The sequence below is a fragment of the Rhinoraja longicauda genome, chromosome 4, assembly GCF_053455715.1.
Source record: "Rhinoraja longicauda isolate Sanriku21f chromosome 4, sRhiLon1.1, whole genome shotgun sequence".
NCBI classification, from domain to species: Eukaryota; Metazoa; Chordata; class Chondrichthyes; order Rajiformes; family Arhynchobatidae; genus Rhinoraja; species Rhinoraja longicauda.
This window is the reverse complement of record NC_135956.1, coordinates 31549423-31562455: the sequence shown is the minus strand read 5'-3', so window position 1 is coordinate 31562455 and position 13033 is coordinate 31549423. Positions and strand designations below refer to the sequence as shown.

The window sequence follows — 13033 nt, the reverse complement described above, 5'->3', positions numbered from 1 at the left end:
AGTACAATATCGCCTCTTTTTTTTTTTCCAGCGGTACAGTAATTAGTTACCATAGCATCTAATACGTAAATGTGCCCTGAGCACACCATTAACAGTTAAACGGAGGATTCAATTTAACACATGATTATATCTTTCATAAGTCATTACATTATGAAAGTCAATGTCACTCATGCTGGGACATCCATGGGATTAGAATCACCCTTCATCCAGATTCTGTAGTTATCCTCAACAGAACAACAATCTTCAATATTCTAGTGATTTAAATTAAAGACAGAATCAACGTGAAAGTACTAAAAAGCACAACGGTAGAAAAAAATAAATGTTGGCTAAATCACGTGTGGTCGCGGCCATCAATGGCCCAATGATCCGGCAACACAGTTGTGTCTCTTAAAGACATCATTTGGGAACTATTCGTGATATTGGTGCTTTGATGAAGTCACGAGTCTAAGTGTTATTTCTTAGCATGATCCAGGGGGAAAAAAGTCAGGTAAAGATGTAAGAGTCGTCGGATGTAGAAGATGATGAGATTTTTGTTTACATTTTCAGTTAAAATTTGTCTTTCCATTCTAGATTGTATTTTAATTGTATCAATATATTGGCGGCTTTGGAGTTCTGGCATAACTGCACGGACACTTGGAGAGGAAAATAATCGCTTTACCTCGAAATTCAGTGGCAATTCCCGTGTTGTGGTAAAACCTGTGATATATCATTGTCCCTTGTTAGTTGTAATTCCCTGCGGTATTCGGCGATATCAGCGGAATTACTGCTCTCAAAGTTTGGCATCACCCAGGCTTTGAGAGACCAATCAGCAGAATCTAAACACCTGAGACGAAAACGCCCCGTGTACTTTTTCCCCCCCTTAAACCATCTGTATTGATCTGAAAGGCATCGATAACTTATCACTCGCGCTGTAAATGACGAGGGAACTCGAAATAACACTTAAGCTGAAGTTGCAGAGGGGTGTTTCTTTACAAAATAAACGCGGAATTCCTTTCTGACAATGTCAACTATTACCACAGTAAAATGAATAGAAATATTCAAAGCGATGGGCAGCAAATATTGCTTCGACAATATGCAATCACGTTATTAAGCCAAAGGTCTGCTGGTTGTGTCTAATTCGTAATCATAGTGATGGACAGCAGAGTGAGAACAATACAAAGTAATGGCAGTGTTGCTCCTCACTATACCCCTTGATTAAAGACACCCAATTACGGCAATGAACAGTGTCGCAATTATGTTCCTTAATCACATCCAGGAGGTTTAATTGCCTTAACGATGTGTTTCATTAAATGAATTTAGGTATTATAGTCGACAGTTTTCATACACAGTTGTTTTCAAATTAACATAATATTAGACATCGTCATGGAAATTGTTTTAATAATCATAATTAGGTGCACCGAGGCTTTGTAATCTAATGCTGAGAGACATTCCATTTGGCCTCGGGCTAGTGAACCCTTCTGTGTCGGCTGCGTGCTATTGCTTTGTGGCACAGATAGTTATGTTTCCTGAAAAGTTACAGGTTCTGATTAATCTTTTGATAGCAAGTGGAGCAGAAAATATTCTTTCCAGTTGGACCACGTTTAGCCTCGTCTGAGGCATATGGTTGGGGACTGAGGACAAATAGCAATATTGAATATTAAAACAACATGGACAACCCCTACTTTAAATCCGGTCAACTGCGCTCCATAGCTTGAGTTTCCCTCCATTCCCCATTCATTGTGGCCGCGTGGCAGAAGAACAAATTAAAGGATTATAAAAATCTCTAGCGGAACTGGTTCTGAGCATTTAATAATGACAAGAAATAGCCATGAAAAGGGGTTTATGCAAATTCCCATCAAGCGGAAGAGTACAATCCAGCTCCTCGCCATATGTCGTTATTTCACATTTTGTTATGTCACGCCCTGCAATATCTTGAAAAAAAGACGTTTCTTCGCAAATAGACTTGAAATGAGTCTGAATCTTAAATCTGCTTGATGATCAATCTGTCAGAATCTCTCAAAAGCCTTTTCTTTTCGATTAGTGGTGATAATTTCTTCAACAGTTTTGCATTTCCAAAGCTTATTTCAACATGAAGGCCATTACAGCGGCATAATGTCACAGACTAAGCCTTCACGATGTATAATGCGGCCTGGGCCACTCACGCTACTTTTTCTTTTGCTTATAAAGCAAAAATTGAATAGATATCATTTGTTCAAAATATGTTTAATAAATTTGTCTTCCAACACGGATTACACATAGAAATGGCTATATATTATAATCAGGGCCAGACTTGTATATCACCACTCTCATACATCATGAGCTGCCAACAGACCCTATAAGAGAGGCAATGGCACCAACTTGTCAGGCAGAGTTTGCACAAACTGCAAATCAAACACGCGACAGCAGTAGAAACATGGCAAGTCAATTTTATACATACTTTATATGATATTTATATATTTATATATTGCAGATGGACAGGCACTGTGCCGTCATGCAAACAAAAAAGCTCACTTTGGGTAAATAGCGTTTTTGTCATAAGAAACGTAACAAAAATATTTTAACACTTCTTGATCTGCACAGAGGCCAAAAACACAAATAAAACCATGGTAATGTAACAATATCACAAACCCCGTAATCTTATAAAACCCAACTCGCTCACAGTTAAGAAATAAATTGACATCAAATTGTTTGTCACATGAAATAATTGATTCCTGAAAATCCTTTTTCACTCCTTCAACAATTTGTGATAATGATTATCTAAAAACAAAAAAAACCCCACGGATTTTATGTTTAATCTGAAGACAGTTTGAGAACACACGGTTAATGAAAGCAGTCTGGAATGTAGCTGTACCGCAGCCGTAAACACAGCAGACACATTCTTAGAAAGCGGTGGATGAAGCTAATACAATAGTCCATAGTAGCTACTAACACTGATGGAACCTCTGAACCAACTGAGGCCCGTAGTTTTAACACGGAGAATAGTCCAAATGAAAATGAAAATATACACCCCGCCCTCAAAACAAAACAAAAACTTTCTCGTATCTCCAGTTTCTCGATCAAACTTTTCCAACAACACTTCTGTTCAAAGACCCAGTTCTAAACACAAGCCTTGTTCAGTTGTTGATTCTCAACTGTTTATTTTTGCCCCTCGCGATGGAAATTGTCCTTGGGTTTTTACTGTTTGTGTGTTTAAGGCTTGTCGCTGCACTGTTTGCAGAGACTGGACGTGTTGTAAAGAGCCGCGGTGGTGGCGCACTTGTCGGGACAGCTGGCTGCCGCCGCCGTCGCTGCCACTAAGCTGCTGGCGGTGAACGGGTATCCGCCAGCCGCCGCTTGCTCGTAGGCACCCAAGCTGGGGGTTAGGGCGGTGGCGGAGGACGGTAGCGCTGCGGCCGGCAAGCTCTGGCCCTGGTTGAGGTACGACACCAGCCTCCTCATCTCGTCCAGTGCCTGAGCCTGCATCAGGATGTAGTTCTTGGCCAGAAGCAGAGTGGCGATCTTGGAGAGCTTCCTGACTGAAGGGCTGTGCGCGTAAGGGATAACCGACCTCAGCTCGTCCAGCGCGTCGTTTAAGTCGTGCATGCGCCTCCTCTCCCGGGCGTTGATGCTGAGCCTCAGGGCTCGCTGCTCCTTGTTCTTCTTGCCGGTCGGCCCGATGGCCCCTTTGGTCAGAGAGCCGGCCTGGTCGCTGCCTCTTTCCATGCCCAGCATCAGCTCGCAGCGCTCGTCGCTGTCCTCGTCCTGACTCTGGTCTCCTCCGCTGCTCTCCCGGCTGGAGTTGACCTGATGGTCGGCGTATTGCCCGCTGCCCCCTCCAGCCTCTCCCCCTGACTGCTGATGCGCCGGGTCGGCATCGGCTTGCTCGAAGCACACCATCGGCGAGCGGGGCTCGGGCAAAGACAGCTCGATAGCGGCAGCCGGGCGGAAAGTGCTCTCCAGCCTTTTAGCCGAGGCGCTGAGAGTTTGGCGAAAAAGATCCTCTTGTGGTCCATTGAGGTGGAGGCTCCTTTCCATTCTCGCCAGGTCAAGTCCGTTGGCTGGGATTTTGTTGTGGTTGCATAAACTACTCTTTTAATATCGTAGCTTGCCCCCCACCCTTTGATCTTTCCACCACTTGATCGTGATGTGTGCACTTTTTTTAAACCCTGTGATCTGTCCCGATGTGCTGCTGCTGCAGTTGATGGTAATGGTGATGAGCACCTCGTAACGCTTATCTGCTTGGATTCACCTTCAAGATATTTCCGTGGCGATCAGCAGACGGGAGTCTTTTACATCATTATCTCCGAGCAGGTTATTATGAAGGGTTGCCTGTTGGGACCGTGCTTCCACCAATCAGGTTAACGTTTTAATTAATAGGATTAAAACGGTAACAAACAATCCAGCCTGTGAGATATATCTCTCTCTCTCTCTCTCTCTCTCTCTCTTTCTCTCTCTCTCTCTCTCTCTCTCTCTCTCCTCTCTCCTCTCTCCTCTCTCCAACTGCACTGTCTGGATGGCGACGAGCTTCCCGGGCAGCCGATTGCAAAATGTACACATGCACATTTTACATCTACATATATGAGACAACGCAGCTACAGCTTGCAGAGCGGCACTTGGTCCATTATTCCTCCAGCCATCTGTATACGCAACTTAACGCATATGTTTTCAAGGCTTTTTGTCCCGTTAGAACCCGAACAAACGCCTTCCTCTGACTTGTGTGGCGACTTTCACCCATCATTGAGCACGCTTAATGCTCCAGTTCCACAACTCCGCTCCCCGTGTTTTAGGCACAGATCACACATAGTTGGGATATAAAAACCGAGGAAGAAACTGCCGAGGTACATTTGTGCATTTTTTCCCGTAGCCGAAAAGGAACAGTACAAAACTCATTTCCTAGTTCTGACTTGTGCTGTTTAATTCTAATCTTCCGTGATGGCACCGAACGTTTAGTAGAAGCTTTTCATTCTAGCGACCTCAGTCTAAAATAATATTCCGCAACTCCTCTAGCAAATCAATCTTATGTGTCAGAATAACTGGAGGTAGGAATGTATTTATTCCCCCGGTTTCATTAAAAACCTTTTAATTATGTCTTTTAGAGTTGGCCCCAGGTGTTCGCCTCTTTTCATTACATTTTGCTCTAATGTGATGAAATTCTAATTCTCGCCTTCCATATGGTTAATTTTTTCCGCTGAGAATTGGTAGGAAAGAGAGAGGATTTATTAATCTTCCTAATCTATTTCACGACGCCGAGCTCTTGCCTGTTGTTGGAAGATATGGTACCAGTTGAGTCCATCTGATGTATCAATGATCGCAGCTAACTGGCAGAAAGATGGGAACTTTATCACGATGAGCTACAAATGGACAGGGCATGGGTTTAAAACGGACGCAAATATTATACTGTTAGAATATTCAGAACAATGGGCAGGATAGCCCAAAAGACATTAGCTGCCCATCTGTCCATCCAGGAATAAGCACATATAATTATCTTCATTTATAGGGATCTGCTATTTTGTACAAATATGCAGATCTCATCACTTAGTGCCATTCGTACACTTGAAACCCCGCTACCTAATGGAAACCATTACATTCTGGAATCCTGCAGCTTAATCTTCTTGTATTAATAGTTTCGCTGTTTTGTTATGTACGAGACGAATTCGACTTCTTGTTTCTAGATTTCACAACCTTCCTAAATACAGACAAATTGTGCTAGGGCGACGTTGACAGATGAATATCTGCATTTTCAAACATTACTTACCTTGATCGGCCTGCGTGTATTTAAGAGTTCAAAATAGCAAGGAAAATAAATGTGAAAATTAGTCTCGTTTTTTTTGGGCAGGACGATGTCACCAGAATATACTGTACCTGGAATGATTCATCATTCTCCTCGATTAATCAGATGAGAACCTGTCACTAACTTTGCGACCTCAGTGTTAATTAGTTAATTGTTCAATATAAGGCCCGCAAGGAGAGTTCAAATGGAAGAGGAGGAAGAAACCGAGGTATTTGCGGAAAAACAGAAATCGAACAACGTAGGCTACACGTTGTAAAGAAATTGGAAATATTTTTCCGAAAACTCAAAGAAAAGTTGTATGTTCACTGCATTTTTGAAGCGTGGTCACCTGAATGGATGGGAACGTTCTTTTAAAAAAAAGGATTTAGTATTGTCTTTTACTTCATTTTCTTTAAGGAACTTTGTTAACTTATCAGATCCACGCGAAGATCCACTATCAAAATACAGTTTTTGATGTTTTCGGCTGAATTAGTATCCAGAATCTTTCGATATTAAACCCGAGCCTCTGATCTGGTTGCTGTAAAAGAATGGTTCAATGCAATAGAAGTACTACAATTGAGATTACATCCACGACCTCTGCACAGATGAGTGGAGTCCAGAAATAATTTACATTCGTATCAGCAGTAAATTTTAATCGGTACACTTGTTTCCTAGTCAGGTTAAATAAACTGTGTCTTCCTGCCGCATGAAACTCTTAACGCAAAGCTTTGGTACTGAAAAAAAAGCCACATAAAACTACATTTACAACAATCATTGTTTTCGATTAACGATCGCTTAATTGCAGGTGGTTGTGTTATTTTGAACTAACTGATGGTAAGATGTGGAATTTACACATTTTAAAGATAACAAAAATGAATTAAAACATCAGTGACCATTTTCGTTATTGTTCCGAGTCGCTTTTACAATTGAAGAATCCTGTAATCCTGTAAAGCTGAAATTCTGCGAACGATAGGCGTTATTTGGTGTTGGTTACTTTCTTTCTGATTTCCGCGGTCCACTCTTCATTTCTTAGTCACGATTATATGAACTAGTCCAGTGATGAAAAACTTTACAAGGCAAACAAGTCAATCAACAAAATACTTATAAGGGTGTATTTTTTGCTTATCCTTTGCGTTTTCTTTTATTCTCCGGATGCAAAGGAATTCTGAGGTTACCTGCTGGTAAATTATTTCCAGTGAAAATATTCAGGCAAACCAAGGGCTTAAAAAATAATAATCAATTGTTGTATTTGAAAAGCAAATGAATGAACATTTATGTCCAAGAATTGCAATGGCTGAGAATGGGAAACAGGCTGGATTTTGTGGATTACCCGTATTTGATGTTAAAATGTGGAATAAAGACATTTCATATGACAAGAACACGTTGCAGTCCAGATGGATACAGGTGACATGACACACCTTGCAACTTTACAATGCTCAATGTCAACGTTCGTTAAAACAATGGAACCTTTTCCGAAATATATTCTTCTAAATATAAAATATTCCAAACCGAAAAAAGCACAATTTCAATGTTACAACAAACTTATAAGATCCAAATATCATGATCTTTATCATTGTAAACTCCAGAATCCCAATTCTCTCGTATTCGTATGTCCTGAGTGCTCCTTAGCCAATGTGAATACATTCTGCCCAAAGAGTGAGATCGAATGATATTCATCCGCCTGTTATTATAAGGAGGGTGGACACAAAATGTTGGAGTAACTCAGCGGAACGGGCAGCATCTCTGGAGAGAAGGAATGGGTGACGTTTCGGGTCGTGACTCTTCTTCAGACTGATCTTAAATAAAAAAGACTGATATTATAAAGAAGTTGATTAACGCAATGGCATTAGTATTAAGAATCCGGCAACCTTTAAAGCAGGGAAGATTGCAAGTAAATCTGTGACATCAAAATTAATCAGCTCGACTTTGTCACCGCACTAACCTGTTTGGATTTGTTTTCACAGAGGGCTCTTAGTTTGCAAACCAGCTTCCAAATTAACATGATGTCCTGACACTGTCTACCTTACAAACAAATTATAGTAATTGAAGTAGATTTGTAGAAAATCACGATACCGCCATTATATTAAACTCTGAAGTTTACCCCTTCAGCAGTAGACTACCCATGGTCAATGACGCTACCACTAATGTTGTCTCAGCGGGGTTCTGTATTTCTGTTATCTCTATATATACCTGTAACATAATAGTATGTAATAATACCAAAATCCTTATTAAAGTACTTGAGTCAACTGTAATTATAATAACGATGGTACATCATGTTAACATCATAGATTCTAATCTATTAATTTCAGAATCTTAAAAATTTTGAGTCAGAGTGCAGCTTTACCTGAATGTTAGACTGCGGCATGGAAAGAAAAATGTAATTTTCAATCGAAGTAGAAAATTTGAGATGATCCTCGGGGATCTACTAATCGGATCACTAACTGCCTCAGAGGAAAACCCCTTATTGGATTAGATCATCTGGTATTATAAGGTTAGAACAAAGTAGGTATTAAATACTCATACAACAGGAATTTGTTTAATTGATATTTTGTTGCTATATACTTGCGGATAAGCAAAAGATGGAAGCTGATCGGTATTTTATTGCTTGCGTTGTTTACTTTTAACGTTTTTGATCTCTCAGACTAGTTAATATATTTGTGAGAAAGGAAGAGTTGTGAACACGGGAAATAAGAAAGCTGATTTTTTAATGTATAAAAGAAAAAAACGATTAAAATTTCAGAAACATTCGGACTCTCAGCAAGTCACCATCAGATTCATGGAACTTTTTGCATACGTTGGTAGATCAATTCATTTTTTTTAGAACATTTCATTTTATTGTTGCCACTAATTATATTTGAGAATCACAATACAGTTTGAAATAGTGTCACTGAGAATAGAATACAATACCTGCAATAGACACCAAAGAAATTTAAACCTACTTAAGATGTGCCCCAAGGAGCTGTGGCAGAGGTGTGAGCATGTTATGGAGCTGTGGTAATGTACCAGAGAGAGCAGTGTACTTGTGCAGACGATCCTGGGGCTATGTGTGCAGTGTTGATAATAAATGTGTTAAATCTAATGAGTGTTAACTGGAGTGTGGTGACAGCTACAAATTAGCCAAGAAAGTTCCTTCTATTCTCTGCACTTTTGTACACGGGTCTGTGGCCCAAAAGGTCAAAGAAGGATGTCCCCGGTACTTAAGATCCAGATGTTAGAAATAGATCAGGGAGACAGGTGAGATTTTATTTGTGGAAATTGTAGATGTGATCAGAGGGCAGGAACACAATCAAACCAGATCAAGATGCAAGAAATCACAGAAGGCTCATTTGGCACCTTAGGTTGAGGATAAGGCAGGCCAAGGAACACAAAAAAATGAGCATGCAATCTTTAAACTGCTAAATGGCACTTTCTTGGAAATAAACATAGATCCTTGACAACCTGTGAAGAGCAACTTATATTACCACTTAATAATGATTATTAATTGCTTTACATGCATCGTGATGTTTGCAATGCATCGTCTACTAACTGATTTAAAGGCAACTTCCCATAAATATTCTATATTTTTAGCTTCTATAATGATTTTATATTTCCTCTATTGCAATCTGTTCTCCTTCTCTTCATCAGATCTTCTATCACTTTTCATTTCCTACTATAAATTCTAACACTATTAAAATGTAAGGAATGCAGTACATTATAGCTAATCAGCATATACTTATAGACATTATACTCTCAGCAAATGCAAAACAATCGCAGCAAAGTCAAAGAACTGGTGGAATAGTGCGGCAAATGTGTTGTATTACTTCTGCATATCATTTCAGCCGTAGAATTATTAATATGCTGTTTCTTGGTTAAACAGTACAACAGAGGTTATTTGAAAGAAATATAATGGGCTATAATTTGATAAAGCAATGGAAGGTTAATGTGACCAATATTTTCAAAACAATAATGATTGGATCATATCTTGAGCGCAAATGGGCCGAAAATAAAAAGGCCTAAAAGGGATCTTTTGAAATCCAAGTAAATTGCCATCCTGTGAAAACTCTGTATCTCTACAAAAGTTTGGAGTACTTCCACTTCAGACAACATGCCCCTTTTGACTGTGTTTTGCTTCTAAATTACTATGAAGCATCTGGTTCTAAAATTTGTTTTTTCAGGTGTGGTTTCATTCATTCCAATGTTAATTCAGATTGAAGATTTTTAAATTACATTTTTAATCTTTTCTATCTTTTTTCTGGCTATCTCTATTTCTCTAAAACTAGTGCTTCTCTCACTCTATTTTGATTTTTGCACCTGAGTTGATTTGTATAATGGAGCCACAAGAGACTGCAGATACTGGAAACTGGAGCAACAAACAATCTGTTGGAAGAACTCTGTGGGTCGATAATGTTCATAGCAGATTGTTGGTTAACTTGTATAATTGCTGTATGTGGTGCTCACATGCAAGTGGGTACACTGGATATCAAATATTAATGAAGGTTTATTAATAAACCTGAACAATTAACACTAAACTATCTGCATAGTATCATACAAGTAGATAAACACCAACTGTTGCAGTGACTCAACCACCATGACACTGAGACCCCCGACACCATTGCCGCCACAAGGAGCAGCACTCATGTCCAGCTGAGTTACTCCAGCATTTTGTGTCTATCTTCAGTTTAAACCTGCACCTGCAGCTCCTTTCTACACATAGTATCCTACAAGTTCCTTCTCTAAGTTGACTGTTTCAGTTGCTGTTGCAAAGTAGATAAATGACATGACTCCAATACAATTGCAGTACATCAAGATGTAAGAACATGCTACACTGCTCCTACTTAAATAAAAGTAAAAAAATAAAAATAAACTGGTTATATTTATGTATAATTCATAAGCAATAACAGTGCCTAAATTATACCAATAAGAAACTAGCTATAGATCCAGCCTTGCACAGTTCTACAAATCCTGACACATCTCCCCCATGCCTAATCTCGCCTTCCTCCTACCCTTCCAACAGAAAGGCCTAATTTCTGACTTCATCTGATTGATGCGATCAACAGGCTTATTCTCAAGAAGCCCTCTGCCTCTACACTTTGTTGCTGAAGGTATTGGCTAACTGATAACGCTGCTGTTGTTGGTCTGATCATTGTGACAAATTGAAGATACTGCATCAGGTAATGGAGAACAATTTGACTCTCACGATATGGTACGATACGATACATTCTGTTGCTGAAGGTATTGGCTGACTGATAACTCTGCTGTTGTTGTTCTGATGATTGTGACAAAGTTGAAGATACTGCTTCGGGTAATGGAGAAAAATCTGACTCATGACCTATTGCAAATGTATATCCACAATCTGATTGTGTATGTCAGCTTCACATTCAGACTACTTTATTGCCATATACACCAGAGTGCAATGAAATTCCTTGTTCATTTAAAAACTTGCAGAGTATACAGTATAAATACAGTAATAATGAAAACAACAAATACAATAAATAATGCAAAGAGCAGAATGGTACAAGATTGTAGTACAGAATTAGCATTGTCAAAAGAATATTATAGTACAATAACTGAAAATCTGAATGAGGCAGAGTTAGGAGTAAGAGCACCTCTAGGAACAGAGAGTGAAAGATATGATCGATTCAGGAACCTGATAGAATTGGGGAAGAAGCTGTTCTTATGTCTGGACATCCAAGCCTTGAGGGTGTCTTCTGGTATCTTATCCCAGAAGGTTGAAGCGAAAGAGCGAATGACCAGATTGACAATCATCCTTGATTGGCATCGTCCATAGACCCAGTTTTCCTGTATATGAATTGCAGAAGGTCTACATTGTCTGGAGGACTGGCTCAAATGTGGGCCATTACCAATATTTCAAAGCACCTCTTTATGGTCATTGTTGGAGCTACTGGAAGATAACCATTGAGACTGGAAAGATGGAGGCTTCCTTGAAGTAGATGGGGACAAAAGACTGTTGAAGTGAGAGGTCAACAAGACCCCGGCCTGTTGATTGGTGCATGACTTGAAGTGGTCCATATACATTGGAATCATGTGATCCATGAAGAGTCCTGATTTTGTCAGTGGTCTAACTAACAATTCCAAGTTTCTAGTTCTTTGCTCCCTTTCTTATGAGGATTCAAATTAGGATATTACCATTGACATGAAATCTCTCTTTGAAAACTAATTTGAAATAATTGTATTGTGTTTAGCACTATAATTGTGCTAAATGGGATAGATTCCCAACGTATCTGCATTTAAAAATAATGGTGTAGAAAGTTCTTCAAATGTGGCCAAATGGAAAGAGCTTGGAAATAAAACGTTGTGATCATTCTGCCGGAGGTGTATTACATGCTTCGAAATGGTCAATGGGAATGGGAGCGAGGGGGTGGAGGCAGAGGTATCAGAAAATGCATAGATAAGTGTAAAAACAGGAGAACATGTAAGCAAAGTTCCTACAGGATTTGCAGCTTCCAGCAATGGTCTGTTTAATTTACTGGGGAATTGCAAAGGGAATTGAACATTGTACAATCATCAGCCAATACCTCCACTTCTGACCTATGATGCAAGGAGGATTATTGATGAAGCAGCTCACAGAAGGTTCATTTCATGAACCAATGCCCAGTTCGAAATGTCAGTTGGAGGGACCGCATCACCAATGCCCAGCTCTATGGGGAGATTCCACCTCTGACTGAGAAGATCAGGTCGAGAAGGATGAGGCTCGCTGGTCATTGCCACGGCCATCCAGAAATACCAGCAAACAAGGTTGTGCTGCGGGAACCCACCCATGGAAGACCAAACAGTACGATGCTGAAGTCGTTGATGGAAGACGCATATATAGAGACAAAAGAGGAGCTTGCCAGCTGTATGGAGGACAGAGATCTGTGGTGCGTCCTTCACCGTGCCCGTCGGAAACCAGCACCACTGTGTCGCTAATGTTTTCATCGATTCTAAATTAAAAAATTAAATTCAATGCCATGGTGCAATTGGCAATGAACACACTATATTTTGGATTTGTGTTCTCAATTGGTAGGTAATGATGGGCTGAAAATGTTTCTTTAATCTCCTCACCACCTTTTCAAAAGATATCTATTGCTTTTGGATGTTTGACTAAATTGATCTGTGTGTTGTATGTCTGCCCAATCATCTTCTCTTGAATGGAAGATAGACACAAAAAGCTGGAGTAACTCAGCGGGACAGGCAGCATCTATGAAGGGAGGAATGGGTGATGTTTCGGGTCGCGACCCTTCTTCAGATTGGTTAGGGATAAGGGAAACGAGAGATAAAGGCGATGATGTAGAGAGATAAAGAACAATGAATGAAACACAAAAATGT

At 39.9% G+C, this 13033-nt stretch overlaps 1 protein-coding gene across 1 annotated transcript; it reads right to left on the bottom strand.

Annotated features, from left to right (window-relative positions):
- Nucleotides 1–2491: 2491 nt before the first annotated feature.
- On the bottom strand, nucleotides 2492–3993 carry bhlhe22 (basic helix-loop-helix family, member e22). The gene has a single exon (XM_078398571.1). The coding sequence runs from the start codon at nucleotides 3991–3993 to the stop codon at nucleotides 3169–3171; it is 825 nt and encodes a 274-aa protein (XP_078254697.1). The 3' UTR covers nucleotides 2492–3168.
- Nucleotides 3994–13033: the final 9040 nt, after the last annotated feature.